The 18,972-nt window shown below is 40.0% G+C and overlaps 1 protein-coding gene across 4 annotated transcripts in view; it reads left to right on the forward strand.

The window, feature by feature from the left end:
• The window catches only part of KHDRBS3 (KH RNA binding domain containing, signal transduction associated 3), a 95,260-nt gene extending 88,879 nt beyond the window's left edge, over positions 1 to 6,381 (forward strand). For 3 of the 4 annotated variants that reach the window (XM_055704909.1, XM_055704910.1, XM_055704907.1), the window contains one exon: positions 1,743 to 2,350. In XM_055704909.1, coding sequence (XP_055560884.1) covers positions 1,743 to 1,834 — 92 coding nt within the window. In that variant the 3' untranslated portion in view covers positions 1,835 to 2,350. Of the gene's footprint in view, positions 1 to 1,742; positions 2,351 to 3,257; positions 3,315 to 5,643 lie in introns of those variants that run through there. The other variant, XR_008731378.1, reaches the window with a different exon arrangement.
• The last annotated feature ends 12,591 nt before the right edge of the window (positions 6,382 to 18,972 follow it).

Consider the following 18,972-nt stretch of genomic DNA (forward strand, 5'->3'; position numbering starts at 1 on the left):
CTCAGAATATTAAGTAATGTACTTGCTCAAGTTGAGAGGAAGACTATAAATACCTTGAGGGATGATTATGGGTTGCAGCCACTGAAGTTTTTGCACATACAAATAGAGTTATACACTTCATTTCTTAACTAGCTGACCCTCCAGTACATCCCTAAATGCAGTTAGATGCTAATAATCACCCTTAGAGTGTGTAAGGAACATTAGGTGTATCAAACTAAAGTCTGTAAGACTGTATAGTGAGCAGTTGGTTGCCTAGTGTTGGCCAGGAGGAAACAGATTCCCAGGAAGGACCTGAACTTTTCCTTCCCTGAGAAGCTCAGTTGCCAGTCCAGAGGATGTAGGAAGAATATCAGTATTTTTTAGGATTTAGAGCCCTGAGTGGCACCAAAATGAACTGATAAAAAGTAAAGTGACTCTTACTCTACCAATTTGACCAGTTGCTTGAAGAGGAGCAAGTATTCCCCTTAAACTCTTTAAGACTGCTTTTTACATTTAAGCAGTCTTTGCAGCGGTGCTTAAAAGCTAGATATTTTTAATTCTTACCCCTCTGCCAGCTGCCTTTACTGTCAGGTTAGGGTTCTTTTCCTTGCTTAATAGAAGCCTTGCTTTCTGTGCAATGAAGAAGCCCAAGAGGTTGCTTCTCATGTATGTTATTCTTTTATCAGATTCCTGTGGCACTTGCCTGAGGTACAAGTTTAATTCTTTCAGCCTGACACCAAATTTGAACTGGTTCCTTTTACCTCCTAGGCAAATGTTCTGACTACCTAGGTATAATATATAACCCAGACTCTGCAGGCAACCACCTAAATTTTAAAAAGTAGCTAGAATGAGACTCTTATGAAGAAATTGTGAAAATGGACCCTTAACTTAAAAGGATTCTTGACACCTAATTTCAGATATCTACTGTCGGAGCAAGTGACCTTAACATTCAAAGTGCAAGGGTTCTTTGACTGTTGACATCTATTTATTTATTTTCAATGGACTAGAAAAGACAAAGTGCTGCCAACATTTTAGGTTACTGTATATTTGGATTCCACCCTTTAGTTTCTGGATTGCATTGGGTTCACTTGGACATCTGTCTGCTTAGGGCAGGGCAATTCTCCAAAAGCAGATATGGAAGCACGTAAATGTGGTAGGATTAGGAGGCATCAAATATAGCACAAGGCTTTCACAAACTTACAGTCAAAATTCAAAGCAGCAATTTCCCTTGTCCTTTTAAGAGGGAAGTGTATGTTTACAGTGAAGTTAAATAGTATGCCTAGATTGTTAGAAGCTGTAGGTGTTTGTAGTGATACTTGAGGTTTTTAACTGTTTGATTGCATATTTGAATTAAGCCTAAATCGGTACTGATGCAAAGAAGCTCATTTCAGAGGGTAGTTTAGTTGTTTGTAGATAATTCATATCCTTCATTCAATTCATCCTAGCATCATTATTTGTAAGTCTGCTACTGTAGCTTCCATTTCTGCAGGTCCAGTTTAATGCCAGAATGCCAGAGCCCTACATATTTTTGCCATATTAGCCTGTCACACTCCTTGCTATTATGTGCTGAAAAAGCACTGTTGGGTAGCTCATATAGGTGTGTTGTGCCCAGATTTTGTAGTTCCAAGTGTTCGACTTAACTTGGCATACCTTGGTTTCAGTACATAAAATGTCACTGTCTATTTCCCAGTTAAATAAGGAAAAAATCAGTACAGTGTCTGAGAACTTTGGAAGGGGTCTAACTATATTTTCCCTTCTTGTAGGGCAAGAAGAATGGACCAACTCACGACACAAGGCACCTTCTGCAAGGACAACAAAAGGAGTCTACAGAGACCAGCCATATGCCAGATACTGATTGTACTGTCTGATGTTGTGAAATATCCAATCTCCACCAGTCCTGTATACTGTTCAAAGTAATTTTTTCTATGAACAATCCCTTTTTATTAAATCAAAGCGCATAAAAATCTGAATGGATGGACTGAACTTAAAATACTTTGTTGAAAGAACAACCTGGACAGAAAGATATGTAAAACAAGGAACTTTGTTATTTCCAAACTGTATTTGAAAAAATAGGTGATCAAAAAAATAACCTTTGATTAACTAGTGTTAAACAAAAAATAGGTTTACTAAATATGTTAGTTCATTCTTTTAACATAAGCGTAACCTTTTATTTTAAAGGTTTTCAACAATTTAGTTTTTAGTTTTTATTTTCAGCCATTTGCTAGATTTTCTCTTTGCAAACATGCGTAAAAAGGGAAGCAAATTACAAATGCAAATAATGTGGTATTTTGTAACTCAAGTCTTGAAATGTTCTGTAGTGTTAAGCAAAGTTTTACCCTTGCTTGATACTAAATAAACTTTTGAAAGAAAATCAGTGTGTGTGAGATTAATTTTATGCTTTATCTTATAATAAAACTTCATAAATAGTAGTAAACAGGGAGAAATGTTTAACAGTGATCAGCATAAAAGGCTCATATTAAACATTGCGCGACTTATTTAAAAAATGGTATAAACCTAAATGTATATACATATATATATTCACAGTAGATATAAATGCTGTTTAAAGTATCCAAATGGTATGGATCTGCTCGAGTGCCACATTAAATCAAAATATTTCTGTTAAAAGTGGTTTAAAATAGCTAATGAATTTTCTGAAAAAGATGTGACTAGTTTCATCTTGTTGAGCATTTTTTCACTAGTGCAACTTTGGATTTTTTATGAGAATTTTGGTACGTTAATGACCACCTCGCTCCGTGCTGGAAGCAATAAACACAAAGCTTTTAAAGACTTTCTGACTTGACTAATTGAGGTCGCTTTCTTCAGAGGCAGAGGATCTGTAACCCTTAAAACGGTCTTCATTTGCAAAGGTAAATAAATCAAATAAGATTTTAATCTCACTTAATTTATCTTAATATAACCAATAAAAACAGGGAGGTTACAACTTTAGAAAGTTTCATTTTTAGAATGTAGGAAAGACTTTGAGGACACCTAAATTCTCATTTTAAAACGTTTAATTTGTGTTAGTAATCTAAAAAGCCTTAGTTTAGCTAGTTAAATTTGGACAAACTATTCCCTATTAAACAACAGTAAAACCTCATAACCAATAGTTTGTAATATATTATTTTTCCATAAATGCTAGTAAATTAAACATTACAAATGTTATCTAAAGCTTTTTGTTAATCATTAAGTTTGTATTTATTATAGTTTGATTTACATTGTTTTCTTTATATTTGAAAGTCTTTGAAATTTAGTAAAAATATCTTTTTTTCTCTTGTCAGGAGACCCAACTCCTTGGACAGCCAAGAGAACAAAAACCTTAATCTTCCCATGCTTTGGTAGGTATCTTTACTCTTCTGTGAAATTATTAGATAAACAATGGAGCCATCAATCACGTCCTTAATTCTTTATACACAAGGCTTTAATTTGCATAATGATCACAGGTACTGAGCTGAAGACCAGCAAAAATCATTGGCTGTGTTCAATTCTGGTGGGAAAAGTCATAGTTTTAAATGATCATTAAACTGTGCCAGTGTGTGGACACTGTCCTCTGGCTGTTTGCTTATTGAAAGTTATACATAGCTTTGACATTTCAGCTAATTAAGTATTTCATTGGGCAGAGGAAGGTGAAAGAAAAGGTGGTTTTATGCTTGTAGTGTTCAAATAGGAATTTAAAACTCTTAATCTGGTCAGCAAACATGTCTAAAATGGTTTTCCAAAACTGAAGAAAGCATTTTGTAGGATGGCTTTCTAAGTCAAGCATTTCTGCCCAAGGAGCAGACTGATTTTTTTTTTTGGCACAAATGAAGAACAAGTCCATAGAGGAACATGAGTAGTTAGCTTTACTGTTTCTGGTGAATTCAGGATCTAAAGTTATGTTCACATTGTGTATATTTTAAATAGAACAGGGTTTTGGTTTTTATTTCCTAGTTGGAATGGTAATTCTTCCTACTGACCTCGTGATCTCGGTGCTTTTAGTTGCCAAGATTTAGATAAACAGAGCTCTATACTTTGAAATATTGCATACGTTGTACTGCCTTTGTATACCATGGTAAATTTAAAAGACTGCTGTCACAGGCTAAACTTTTTGTAACTTTTTATACATACGAAATGGCTTTACAACAATTCTGAGAGTATTCTAGAGATTTAAAGCAAAGGACCCTTTTAAGATTAGGAGAGCTTGGAGAAGATTTCTTCCCTCTGGGGCTCAAAGGGCAAAGGTTTGATACCAGCTGTTAGAATCACTATGGCAAAACTGGGTATATAAATACCTTTAAAAAAAATCATGTATTGGCTAAATCTCATTTCTCTTCACATCTTAAATCACATAATGAGTTGCATAACAACTTTTCATTTGCAAATACAAACTTTTATATTAACTGTATACAATGAGACTTGATTGGTTGAAACTAAAATATCTAGTAGGAAGGATGGCTAGTAGACAAAAAAGTGAATCAGAAGTGAATTCAGTCTTCTGTATCTATCCAACTCCGGGGTTTGGGGGGGGTGGTGGTGGTGGTTTTTTTTGGTGTGCCATCTTTCCTTGGTGCCCCCTATATGGAGGGTGAATCATCATGCATTTGTGCCACGTCTGCTGCTCTGCCCTGAAGTCCTGGAAACCCTTAAATTGTTTCAGGTTTTGAGTGCACCATTGTGTGACAGGGTGGCATAATGACTGCATGTTGAAGGTCATACCAGTACATTAAAAGAAAATCCCCTTCCTGACTAAGAACACACCCGTCCTGTGGTCAGAAGCGATTGTTTTGGTCGTGTGCCCAATGTGTATCTGACAAGATGGAGTAGTCTGTAGCCACATGGTGCTCTTGTTAAGTAGCTGTGGCCCACCTTGATGGAAAAGTTAACCATTTCAGTCCATTTTTGTTCTTTTGAGTTGCAAGATCTAAGTCTACATATATTGAGCATAAGTGGTATGAATTTTAAACCCATAGTCTTCCCTTTTCCAGTGCTCCACATTGATACATCTTATTTCCCCTAAGAAAATGTGTTTTCATGTCCTTGAAAAAAAAAGATTGTATCAATTCTCATGTCCTGTACACGTGTGTACAATAAGCTACATCAGTTCAAACAGCTGGTATTAGATATTCTTAGAAACTACACATTTGCAATACAAAACTGCTTTTGACAGTTCCTGAAATAACATGCACTAGCATTGTGTTCTGCTATTGAATTTCTGTTTGGGTTTTTTGTTGGGTTTTTGTGTGGGGTTTTTTTCTTTGGAGTAATCTCTGATATGTAATCCATTAGATTTTGAACAGAGGGGAATGAAATCTAAAAAGTCTTCTAAACTTAAAAAAAAAAAAAAATCCGTGTAGAAGGCAGCCTTTCTTTTATTGTGACAAACTAACCTAGAAGTGTTTATCCATTCTAGTAGGGTTTTGTATTCTGACGCTGGTTAATTGCTGTATGTTACTGGTCAAACAAGTAATGTTAATGATTATAATTACTCATATAATTAATTTGCCTTCATTGAACCTTTATCACATTTGCGCTGAATAGCAATGGTAGCAGTTTCTGCAATGGTTTCCATAAATCTACATAAATTTATTTTAGGCATAATTGCCTGATCCCACTACTCTTGACAGTCTTCAGAGAATTAATAGTCACTAGTCTCAGGATGTATACAAATGATATTTTGCTCTTTTTCAGGAACTTCTGCCATGTTAAATATGGACTGCTTAGAGCATTGTACTTATCCGTGTGCCTAGACAACGAGACAGGCTACGGAGTATGAAAATCCTGTTCAGTATTTCTTGTATTAAAGCCTTAAAGTGTATAACAATATACACTTTTTAAAATAATTGTATACTTAAACTGTTAATTGTTTAGTGATGTGACAATGTTTTATTTGGAGCTCAATAAAGAATTTTCATATAAGTTCCTGTTACAAAGCAATAATGCAACCTCATGTTCCTTTAGTGGCTCTTTTTAGCCTTATGCAGCAAGTGTAAAGAGAGTGTGTGAGTCTCATGACTAGAATGTAAATGCTTTTGGAAATAGCTTGTCTAATGTATGAACAACATAGATAAGTTAAAATGAAGATTGGTGTTTTATGCTGAAGCTTTTCTTAATAGCTAATTGTGAACAGGTCTACTCAAAACAAGATTCTCGGGTAGAAATGATACTCCAATTTTGTTCAGAAACTTGTATAACATGAAGGTGTTTTAATCCCTGTCAAATATACTATGCTGCTTATTCTTTCACTTGATGTTTGATGCATAGAAATGTTTTCTGTAATATACAGTCACAGGTTTTCTAGTACTAGAGTCTTGGATAAGGCTTTTACACCTTGATAAATCTTGTATCTAAGTCTTGTTTCCTCAGTGCTGATTTCTATTAATTGTGATTGTGATAATTTGTAACAGAAATAAAATTCTGATAATTTAATTTCTTGTGTTCTTTTTCTTAAATCCTGCTTGCAAATTGAGTCCCCCATTCCTCACATGTTTATCAGATGTATTTTTCTTCTTTGAATTTCATATTCATCCCAAGAAAAGCGTAATTTCAGTTTATTTTATTTTGAAAATAAGCAATATCACTTAATAGCTTCACACCTCTGTTGCGAATGCCTCCTCTGACATGTATTCATAACTTCTAATACCGTATACTGACTACTGAAGAATGGCATGGAAATTTATGGGTATGTGGAGAAAAACAAGATTCCTGTTAACCCTGGCACTGATCAAAATGTCTTGAGTAAGAGAGCATTTTTAATAGATGAAAAAACCTTTGACAGTGTAAAAAAAAAATATATATTTATTTTTAACCTTCAAATATTTAAGGTGAATTTATCAGTTAATCTCACAATCTGGAAAGTTCTTCCCAGCCGTCATCTCTCACTGTACTACAACGGCATTTCTGCAATGTTTTCCACAGCAAGCAATAGTAAGTATTTATTAAGTAAAAGCAAAATACGGAAGCCTTTGAATAAGCACAAGAGATGTATAATAATGATTCCTTTCAAAATGACAGGCAGGAACCTCTGGTGTGGGACAGCACCTAACATTTTAAATGCTAGGCAAGTATAAAAATTGTATATAAATACTGTGGGGGGAATTTAGATAGGCAGAATGCAATTTCACTTGCTCTAACTAGGACTGGACACCAGGATTACCAACACAATCTCATTTGAGGAGTGCCATGAACTATTTGAGTGGAGTATTAAGCCTTTGACTCATTAACAGCAGCTTCTTAATGTCAGTACTAAAACATGACTTTAATATGTGACTGTCAGCACTATCTAGCAAATCTGCTAATTTTTCCTGAGATTCTAAACAGGAACTGTTGGGGTCCAGTCGAAGTGGGTTGACTGCAGACTATCCAGCTCTTCATCTTGCAAGTACTTTGCTTCATTTCACTAACATTTACGGACTGTTTCTGTCTTTTGAAGCCTTCGTTTCTGCTGGTTTTCATTATCACTAGGTAGAGGTTTGTGTATTTCTTGTGATTGTGTTTTGAGTGAAATTTGGGTCTTGCTGGAATAGTTCTGTCATTCACTTCAAGAGACCACGCATATACGTGCATCCTGCCTGTGCTGTCATTGACGACTTGAACGTGCGCTGTGGGACAGTCATGATGCTCTGTTGTGTGATGCCAGTTGTATATGACGTTGCCTTAGTTTTGAGCAAGGACATGAGCCTGCTGCTTCAAATGGATTGCCCAGTCTGCATCACAGTCTTTCCAATAGTGTTTATCCTGCTGTGGGGATGTCACCACATTTACATTTAGGTACATAATAAAGGTATGAAATTTTATTTTATGACTATGAATTGGAACAAATCTTGAGGCCACATGTCTTTCTAAATGTTGTTGTAGAGCATACTTTTCAAGTTGGAACTTCATCTTTCTGGGCAAAGGAACTGAAAATTTAAAGATCAAAATGCGAAGTTAAATGTATATAATGGTTGGCGATAAATAGAATCATATCTGCTCTTGCTGATTCTGCTTCCATTTCTCCACACAGAACTTTGCAGTCTCTTTTAACTGTTTTAGCATTATAGATGGATTTTTGTAGTAGGTTCACAATTGTGTGCCAAAAGTCCCAGCTTGTAGTAGAATTTCCAGGTTAACAACATCCAATAACCTCAGTACTGTTGCAGCTCAGTAAATGCTATACCAAGGATCAGAATATCTTTGACTTAAGTTTATGAAAAAGATTAATTGGATGAAGGGGCAGAGAATTATTTTCACAAGCTCAGCAGTTTTGTCCAAGACAGCTGCATTTGTTTAATGGGGAGGAAAACCCCTTTGGTAATGGAAATTATTGAAGGTATTTAGTGTTAAAGCACATATCACTAAGATGATAAATGTTTGTGCAGCCTCAGATACTTCAATGAGTTTGCAGTGCATTGACCCTTGTGTTCAGGCAGGCTTTCTCTACAAAAACAAGTCAAGAGAACATCTCTAGCAAACTTGGGTTTTAAAAATGCTTAGAAACTGTAGCCAAGGGCAGAAATAAAGCTGCTTTGCTGTGTAGTTCTTTTTTGGGTTCCTCACTGGGAAAGTATTTAGGAAGTATGAAAAGTCGACATTCCTAAAAATAGCAAATTAGAGAACAGGCTTAATGGAAACTTCCACTTTTCAGTCAAAGATGTACTTGAAAATTATGAAATTAAAGTAATTTAGATTTAATAAAGGTTTATGACAAAGTTTCTGGAGAATCTTTATATCCAGTAATCAAAATAACTCGTGTGTTTCAAGATGGAAAGCTACTGAGATAGGATTCCTGACTAAACAAGGTTCTGCTTTTATTACCCTGAGAGAAATCAAATGTAAATCCGTCCTTGGATGCGAGTTTCTGCTTTTACAAAGCTAAACACTTAACCAGTCCTTTATGCCTAGACCCATGGCTTAAATGTTCTTATCTTACTGAAATTTAGAATCAAGAAAGGAACTTTTCACCTGACGTGACATGCTGGCCCCTTTGTGAGGATGAGTGATGTTGGGGTTTTTACGGACCTCCATAGACTGATTTATTTTTTTTTTTCTCCCTCTTACACAAAACATAGTGAGCGGCTCCAAATACTTAGTCAAGCAGCAACCTATGAACTCAATAGGCCATTGTCTTCTATGGCAAAAGAGTAAGTGGCAACTTGTGCTGTTGCTGTTTCTCTGTTTGTGAAAGACCCTGATGCCCTAAACATCTCGTCAAACACTTTTTTTATTCACTTGATAAATTGCCTTGTTTCTTCATTCTAGTACTAAAAGTTGGGGTTTCTTAATGTGAATGGAGCTGTTTCTTACTGAGAGAAAATATGCGGACTCCATCTCACAGAATTCACTACTGTAATTAAGGATATATTTTAAAAAGGAGAGACAAATGTATTTTAAGTTCATTCTTCTGATAATGCAATTACCAGTTCAAAAATCCATGGATGAAGATCCTTTTATTTCAGACAGTAAGACTGCTACAGATTTACACTGCTAAATATACATTCACTGACTTTGGGCTTTGCAAAATGATTTAGTAAATGTTCATATCGTAATACAAGCACTTTTAAAAGTTCAGTAGACCTTTCAAGATAATTAATGACAGGCTTGAAAGCAAATGAGAAGACTAAAGTATGGTGAATGCTACCTATGTGCAGCATGGAGTTCATCTGACTAATGATTATGATCAGAATTATCCACATGTGAAAACTAACCTTATTCCATTTAGTATGTTTCACTTTTCTACAGCATTTGAGGCTCTAACTTGAAATTGAATAGAAAATGCCCAAACATATTTCAAATATTCCAGTGATGATTTGCTCATATAGCATATGAATAAGAAAACTGTTTCTTCTTTTCGTTATTCACTTAAAGAGTGTATCATTGTTACATCCAGGAATAGAGTTCCTCTTGGACTGACAAAATTAAGGAAGTACGAGTCAAGAAAGCAGAGATAATCTTCAGGCAGTCAGTCCTCTTGAAAGAACTGTGGGATAAACGCATAAGGGATTGTGGTAAAGTTTTGTGGTATGTCTTACAGTGGTGGTCATGAGTTACACTTCCACTCATTACATGTTTGAGGAAATGGAAAAATAATATAAGCATATTACACAACAGGAAACTTGATGGGGGGTGGGGAAGATAAGTTGTTAAAACCCAATCTAAATACTAAAAGCCATTTGGGATTTCAAATTCTGCAATGGAAGAGGAAAGCCTCCATATTTCAGCGTGTATCTTCCCTAAGGTAGCTTAAGAAGCCGTGCAATAGCTGCTAATCTTTAAAATGGCATTTTTTGCTTTTGTGGGGTTCTGGGGTTTTTTTTGGTTTGGGGTTGGTTTTTTTTTTGGTTGTGGGGGGTTTTTTTGTTTGTTTTTTTTATTTTTATTTTTTATGCATAGACTATTCTAACAATTATTCCCAGGGGTTCGGTCTCGATTTAGACATTTTGATGCCAGGAAGTTGAAGTGATGCATCCTAATATTAAGAAGGGTGAGAGAAACAGGTCGCAAGCGTGGTCTATGATAATGAACATTTTTTTCCCCCTGTATCTAGCTAGTTTGGCATTGGAATCCCTCACGTAGTAGGAATAGCTTATTAATTTTTGGTGATGCCTTCAAAGGTGTAAACGGCTAACTTTTGTAAATGCCACAATTAATACCCCTTTGAAAGGTCACTTTGTGTACTCCCGAATAATATTTATATACATGTGTACATAAGTTAAAGTATTTGGTAAGGGCTCTTCAGAAGAATAATTCAAAGGACAGAAGATATCTTACTGTGTGAGACTTAAAAAGCTTGATTATGGTTTATAATTGCTTGCAGAGGGAGAAAATAACAAGTACTAAATGACTCTAATCTAGTAGTGAAAAAAAGTAAGAACTAATGCTGTGTGTAAAAGCCCTGCAGTTATAAATGAGAAATTAGGCTCAAACGAGAGTGATTAACCACAGCAACAAGCAACATACAGAAGAATGGGCTTCTGTTGGTTTTCCTACATCGCAGGCTGGATTGAATGATCTAATAACTGTGTCTGAACTTGAAAGTCATGGATCAATGATTGTTGTATAATAATTCTACCCATCACAAGGAAATGCTTTTTCTGATTTGCAGGCTAATAATCTGTGAGTTATGATCAAAATACCTTTTATTTACAAGGATGAATTCTCCATTTCTGTATATATTTTTTATATATGTTATGCATGTCTTACTGCCTTTACAAACAGTGAAAATACTGGCAAATCAATATTTACTGATGCTAACATAGCAACGCAACTCTTACTCTTCATGCAAGCAACATTTAGAAATCTTGTCTATTGCTGCTGTTAACTTGCAAATTCTGCCTTTTGAACAACAGCAGCTACTTATGAAGTTAACAGAAGTCTGAATTTTGTTACAGAAACAGGCTGGATATTTGAGTTCTAACTTATGTATCTACAACTCGGATGAAAAGCTCTTGATTGGTTGCCCACACTACCCTTAGAGTCAACCAAGAGAAACAAGCTCAAAGGATAATTCATCTTTTTGAGACAGAAGTACATTGACATCAGGTGACTCGCCCTCTGAAAGCACCTGGCTCTTCCCCCTTGACTTTTGAGGGTGGTTAAACTTAACTTGGAAGTTTAAACCTTAGATGTCTGAAGAAAAAAGTGATGAATCCCACTGACATTTCTGTCCTAAATCCAGCTTTGGTGATAACTTGAAAACAGCAGCAGTTGGTGTGGTCTGGAAGTAGATAAATGTTTGGAGAAAGTCACTGAAGACAGGTCTCATAGCAATGTGTGTAGAAGATAAGGTTTGCTACACAGTGTAGAGGGGACTGTTACACATCCTCTTACCTACTCCTATTTGTATGTAACATGTTTGCTGTCTGTCTGTCCTTCTCTCCATCCTTCCTTGCTGCTTGTAAGCAGAAAAGCCAGGCTGTCTTTTGATGGCTTCTGCTCCAAACATTTCTGTGACATAGCCTTCTTAGCATATGTATTTATCAGGACATTTTCATACTCAGTGTTTGTTTCCAGAGCCTTCTGTTAAATATGCCTACATGTTTTTGTTTGTTTGTAAGCACCTTAAATCTAAGGATTAGCTAGAATATTGGCTGAGAGGACTTGTACAAGATGGAATTTATGGTTATGCTATGTTAGTCACTGCTTAAAGGCAAGTTTTAAATGGGATTGGCTGAAGGAAAGTCTAGAGACTAGAAAAAAACAGTCAAATTTCTGTGCATAAATATTGAGAACAATAGGAAGTAAAAGATTTCCTGTTTCAGTCTAGTGTATAAAATATTAGTATCCAGACCTCACTAATAACCATTAGATGCTACGCAGAAGAAAAATAAAAACTCCAGTGTACTTATCCAGTTATCCGGAGCTGTATAAATAAGATTATCTCTTCTTCAGAATATCTGCAGGAAATCTTTTAACTAGGAAACAGAAAATATGCAGCACTTCTGTTAATGGAAGTCTAAGACTTCATACTTCTATGGTTCTTAACGTTTAAGGAATTGACTAACTTTGAAGTGCGGGTGTGTTAAGGAATAGGTGAAACAGGTAGATCATTTTGCACTATACAGAAGAAGAGCCAAAAAAAAGACTGAAATTTAGCATTGGTGCAATATTCCTCAGAAAGTAAAATTTTCCCAGAAGAACACTGGTCTGCAGGAAAACATATAATGAGAACAGAGTTACTATTTCATTTTAAAATAAAGTATTTCAAACCTTTTTTGAAAAAGTACTATATTTTCAAAGCATGACTTTCAGGACATGCCTAGTATTGCTAGGCAACTCAAAAGACATGAGAAAATCAATTGAGAGGGAAACCAACAACAAAAAAAAGTAGAAACAAGAATAGCAGGACACTGACAAAGAACTCTCACACTTTAGTTCTCTGTATTAACATAGTCCTGGGCAACCTGCTCTAGGTGGCCTTGCTTGAGCAGGGGTGAATATGATGACCGCAACAGGTCCCTTCCAACCTCAACCATTCTGTGATTTCATAGCAGAGTAATGCCACTGAGACAGAGGTCTACCCGAATAAAAGCCCTGTCCTGCAATGTATTAAATGTATTCCCAGCCCCCACCCCCAGTCTCTACAGGTGTACATATGGTGCACTCCATCCTATTGTCCAGTATTGGCTCCAGTATAGATCCATGAGGCATGCTGTTAGGAGCTGAAAGCTACCAAATCTTCAAAACAGTGACTACTGCCCTTGGAGTCCAGCTATTTTTTCAATACAGCCTGGCTTTCCAGATGTCTTGAAGTCCGTCCAACCACTCTGTATCTCTAGATTGACTGCAAGTCTGCCACACTTGTCAAAGTATACAACATTGACCGCTCCTCCAGGTCTACCATGCCAGTCACCGCAGAAGGCAATCAGGTTGGTCAGGTGTGATTTGCCCTTGTTGAATTCCTGTTGGCTGTTCCTAGTTACCTTCTTGTCCTTCATGTGCCTGGAAATTTGAGTCTGGGTGGATTTGCTCCATAACCTTCTCAGAGACCAATGTTAGGCCAGCCAGCCTGTAGCTCCGCAGATGCTCATCCTTGATGATGGGCATGACATCCAGGCATCAAGAACATAATTCTTTTGCTTTATACAGTTTTATATATGTCATGGGGGGGGAGGGGGGGAGGGGTGGGGAAGTGGGATGAACCTTCTCCCAAATCTTCCTGTATTCTTCATTACCTGGTACACTGGACTAGTTAGTTAGCATTTATTCAAGTGAAGGTGATTGAGAGGAACCTGAACCTACAGAGGTCCTTCCTCCTTTCCTTTCTGTAAAAATACATGAAAAGGAAGTTAAAGGTATACTAAATGCTTTGTTGTTACCTTTTCTTCTCAAATTGGTCATGGTACAACAGCGATGTTTAGATATCTTTTTTTTCTCCCTGAAACAACAGGCCTTGGGCCTATTGCAACAACCTTGTTCAGTGCAGTCTTGAAGGATGCTGTAGGCATCTGCAGGCTTTTCAAAGGTACTTACCGTGTTAGGGAGCGTAAATGTCTCCAGTGTATATTGAAGCTTACATGTTTCAGTTATGCTGGACCCCACATAATGTGATCTTAACTCTGTACTGTAAATGTTCTAGAATCCTTTACAGGCAGCTGTGATAGAAAGACATTGAAGACAGGGAGAGAGAGGTGTGCCGGGTATTATCTGGCTCACCTGAGAAACAAGAGAACACTCGTCTATGCTAGAAGCCTCATTTGGTTGCCTGAGGTCAGCTGAGACCTCCATACTGACCCACATGAACAGCTTTTGAAATAATTGCAGTTGTTAATATAGTAATAGAATTAATTTAGTAATAAATAAACACACTAAAGATGTAGTCTGCTCCCTCCTCTGTCTTCTTTCCAGCGCAAACACAGACTGTCAGTGACCTGATTATAAATAACTTCCCTGGGATCAGCATATGTTAGCAGGGAAGAGTTGACTTCCCTGTGCCACCCCACCACCAGACCCGTTATTGTCATTCAGCAACGATACCCGGTTCAGCTACTTCAAGTGGAGGATTGTGTAAACGGGAACGCTGTTAATCAGATAGTGCTTGAGAAACAGTGCTGCTTATTAATCATCCCTGCAGATCTTTTGTTCTACTACAGGAACATCTAGAAAGCAAGCAACATTTCCAATTAAATACAGGCATTTATTTTTCAAAGAGTTTCTTAGTATTAAAAAAACACCAAAAAACCTGGCAAACTGCAATTTATTGTTACTTTCTTTCAAGCATCTGCAGTGTTTCATATCTAGTGGGTAGAACACAACACTGCATTAGTTCATGTATCTGTGAATGTATTGTTCCTATTAGCTCCATCTAAGAGCCTTTAAAATTTAAAAAGCCTCAGCTATATTTAAGGACAGGCCTCCTGGTCCATCTGTATCTTTCAGAAGAGCAATGGTCAGAATTTTAAGTGCCTGACCATAATATATTATAGCTGGATTGGGATGGAGCAAGCCTTAAAAGATTTACAGCTTTAATTTGACAGCAGGTTGCCCGTGGACCAGCAGTGTGCCCGTGGGGCCAAGAAGGCCAGTGGGACCCTGGGGGGCACCAGGAGGAGCGTGGCCAGCAGGTGGAGGGAGGTGATCCTGCCCCTCTGCTCTGCCCTGGTGAGGCCGCATCTGGAGTGCTGTGCCCAGTGCTGGGCTCCCCAGTTCCAGAGACAGGGAGCTGCTGGGGAGGATCCAGTAGAGGGCTGCAAAGATGGTGAGGGGGCTGGAGCATCTCCCTTCTGAGGAAAGGCTGAGAGAGCTGGGGCTGTTTAGCCTGGAGGAGACTGAGGGGGGATCTTATTGATGTCTACAAGTATCTTAAGGGTGAGTGTGAAGAGGACGGGGCCAGGCTCTTTCCAGTGGCGCCCAGCAGCAGGACAAGGGGCAACGGGCACAAACTGCAGCACAGGAAGATCCTTCCAAATGTGAAGAAGTAGTTCTTTGCCTTGAGGGTGGCAGAGCCCTGGCACAGGCTGCCCAGAGAGGCTGTGGGGTCTCCTGCTCTGGAGACATTCAAACCCACCTGGATGCGGCTCTGTGCAGCCTGCTCTGGGAGAGCCTGCTCGAGCAGGGGTTGGGCTAGGTGATCTCCAGAGGTCCCTTCCAACCCTGACCATTGTCATATTTGCAGATCAGGGCTGCCATATTTATGGGGAAAAAAAAAAAAAAAAAGAAGCAGCAGATATCTTAAGCTCATGGGTTGAGATAAAGATGGGGATATGGCTGTGTTGGATTTATCTTGTCTGGCCACTGGGTGCACACCAAGCTGTTCTATCACTTCCCATCTTCAATGGAACAGGGGAATAAAATATGATTAAAGGGTCATGGGTCAAGATGAGGACAAGGAGATCACTCAATAATTACCATCATGGGCAAAACAGACTAGACCTGCGGAAAGTAATTTCATTTATTGCCAATCAAAATCAGAGTAGGATAATGAGAAACAAGAACAAATGTAGAATTACCTTTCCCCCACCCCTCTCTTCTTCCCAAGCTCAGCTTCGCTCCCGATTTCTCTACTGCCTCCACCCACTGAAGCAGTGCAGGGGGATGGGGAATAGGTTGAAGTCAGTTCATCACACGTTGTCTCCTCAGTGGGAGGACTCCTCGCACTCTTCCCTGTTTAAGCATGGGTTCCCTCCCATGGGAGACAGTCATTCTTTGAAGGAAGCTGTGACCCCATGAAACCCACCTGCTCTGGCGTGGGTCCTACCTGAGATGCAGGTGGGGATCTGCTCCATCACTCTGCTCCACCAAGGATCTCCATGGGTGGGGGGCAGCCTGCCCCACCGTGGGCTTCACCATGGGCTGGGGGGGAATCTCTGCTCCGGGCCTGGAGCAGCTCCGGCCCCTCCGGCGCTGCCCGGGGGCTGCAGAGCTGTTGCTTTCACACAGTCTCACTCTTCTGTCCCTGCTGCTGTGCAGCAGGGTTTTTTTTTTTTTCCTTTTCTTAAATATGTTGTCACGGAGACTACCACCATCACTGGTGGGCCCTGCCTTGGCCAGCGGTGGGCCTGGCTGGGAGCCAGCTGGCACTGGCTGTGTCGTCGGACACAGGGGAAGCTTCTGGCAGCCTCTTGCAGAAGATGCCCCTGCAGCCCCCCTGCTGCTAAAACCTTACCACATAAACCCAGTACAGCCATCAATTAATCATCATGGGCAAAACAGACTTGACTTGGGGAAAATGAAATTAATTTATAGCCAGGTAAAATAGATGCATGGGTGAGAAGAAAGGCGAATGAAAACAACACGTGCTGTCCACCCACTCTCCCCGCTCCCAGCTGCCCCCCGGGCTCCCGGCCCCTCTCCCCCCCCGGGCTGGGGCGGGTCTGGGCCGTGTGCCGGCCCGTGTGAGCCCCTCAGCCCCGCTCCTGCCTCCTGCCCCGTCTCCCTGCTCCAGCGCGGGCCCTGCCCCGGGCTGCAGCCCTTCAGGGACCCCCTGCTCCCGCCGGGGCTCTCCAGGGCCGCAGCTCCTGCAGGAAAGAGCCCCCAGCTGCGGCCTGGGGCCCTCCCCGGGCTGCAGGCTGGGGCTCTGCCCCGGCGGGGGCTCGCCAGGGCTGCAGGGGAGCCCTGCTCCGGGCCTGCGGCACCTCCTGCCCTCCTCCTGCTGCGGCCTGGGGCTGCCTCTGCTGCTGCTCCCCCCTCGGCTGCCTCCTCCTCTGCCTGGGCCGCCTGTGGCCCTTGCGGAAACCTGTTGCCCCCCTCCCCGGCGCCCCCGGCTTGGCTGAGGGGCTCAGCTGTGCCCTGCGGGGGGGCGCTGGGGCCGGCTGGGACCGGCTGGGGCCGGACCGGGGCAGCCCCGGCCTCGCCTCACACAGGCCCCCAGCCCCGCTGCCAATATCTGCACAGGGACACCCAGTACATTGTCTGAAACGTATTTATAGTATTCTCTGTCTTTCATTATCACCTTTAAGTGATTTTCATTTTGTAACCTACAGTAGCTGATTGCTCCGTTTCCAACATGGCAGATGGAATCAGGACCAAAATGTCACTGCCTCCTACCAGCCCTACGAGTGCCCTGCCTCAGAGGCCATGTATTATTTCTCAGTCCTCTGCAATAACTCTCTGAAATGATTTCTGATCATGAGTTCTTTTTATTTAACAGTGTGCTCTGCTCCAGGATCAATACTGTAGTTATGGTACTGCTATGGTAATGCATAACACTATACTGCAATAATATATTGGGGATTAAATAAAGTGAAAAAAAAATGTTAGGGGTATTGACCTCTAGATGGAGTTTGGTTGGGTAAGTCCCCTGCTCCTATCTCCAGTACGGGTATCTGATTAAGGTATCTAAGCATCACTTACTATGCAAAACTTGGGATGGATAGTTGGAATGCATCAGTTCTCCAGGCTGCCAGACCCTGGGTCCATAGGCAATGGATTAGAGGAGAGGATCTGACTCCCTCATTGCTGCAGATGGTGGTTTTCTTCTTGGTACAGATCAGGCCTCCAGTGGGACTCAAAAGCATCTGTTTACCTGTCTCTAAATCCTTCACTCAAGCCTAAATCGTGCGTATGAAGGCCACCTCTTACTCTCCTGAGTAGGCTGTAGGTTAGTGACAGGGTGGCATACTCCTACCATTCAAGGAAGTCATGCAAAGGTTGGCTGTGCAAAACAGGCATCTCTTTGATGCCTTAAACCCCATGGAAGGTAGTAACAGATCACCAGCCTGTTGTTTGTAGCAGCAATTTGTAAGCCTCACAAGAACTGCTTCAGTATTTCTTCTTTGGATGCCTTTTACATTTACCAATGCTTTAATTAGGTGTAGCAAAGTTCCTTTATGGGCAAACCCATCACCACCTCCTAAACCTCTGGTATTTGTCTCTTGTATTTCCAGAAACTGCATTAATTTTTCACCCTTCATTTCCCACTTTGAGAAGCAGGTGAACCATATTGCTAAGCCTTCTAACATTCATCCAGAGCCAGGTATTTATTACCTCAGATCAGATCCCCATTGACTCTGTGGGTTGCACAGCTTTTGATTCATATTTGGATCGCTGCCTTTCCTGTTTTCTTTTTTTTTTTTTTCTTCCATTTTTTTTAACCCTTTTTGGAAGCAGCCCAAGATACTAGTAACAGCATACTCAGTCTGTAACAAAATGTTGCTCCTAAATGAAAATGTATCTGCCATTATGACACTCGAACAGCACTCACAGCAGCAGTATCAGAGCAAAGGACTCTATGAGGTGGTAGTTGCCAGGTTTCAAATAAGATATCAAACTGCAAGTTTTGCCACATAGGGTGTTTAAATGCCCTGTGGTACAGGAAGCCCATATCTATCCCAATAAACTGAAAGGGTAATGACTGCAGAGTTTGTCTAGCAAAGTTCCTGATGCCACCGTGCTTTCACGTGTGATTTTTCCTTCCCTGTCAAGCTCCTGTGTGGCATCCCTATGTGGTGTTACACAGCTGCTTCTCTTTACCCCAGAGATAGCTGCATTTCAGCAGAAGACAAAGCAAATGCTGTTCTTCAAGCGTGTGAAGTAAAGAGCTAGGAGTGAAGAGCTCTTAATCTTCCGCCTTATTTGACTTTAAAATCTTTTTCAGACTTCTGC

The sequence above is a fragment of the Falco cherrug genome, chromosome 3 (assembly GCF_023634085.1).
Source record: "Falco cherrug isolate bFalChe1 chromosome 3, bFalChe1.pri, whole genome shotgun sequence".
Classification (NCBI taxonomy): Eukaryota; Metazoa; Chordata; class Aves; order Falconiformes; family Falconidae; genus Falco; species Falco cherrug.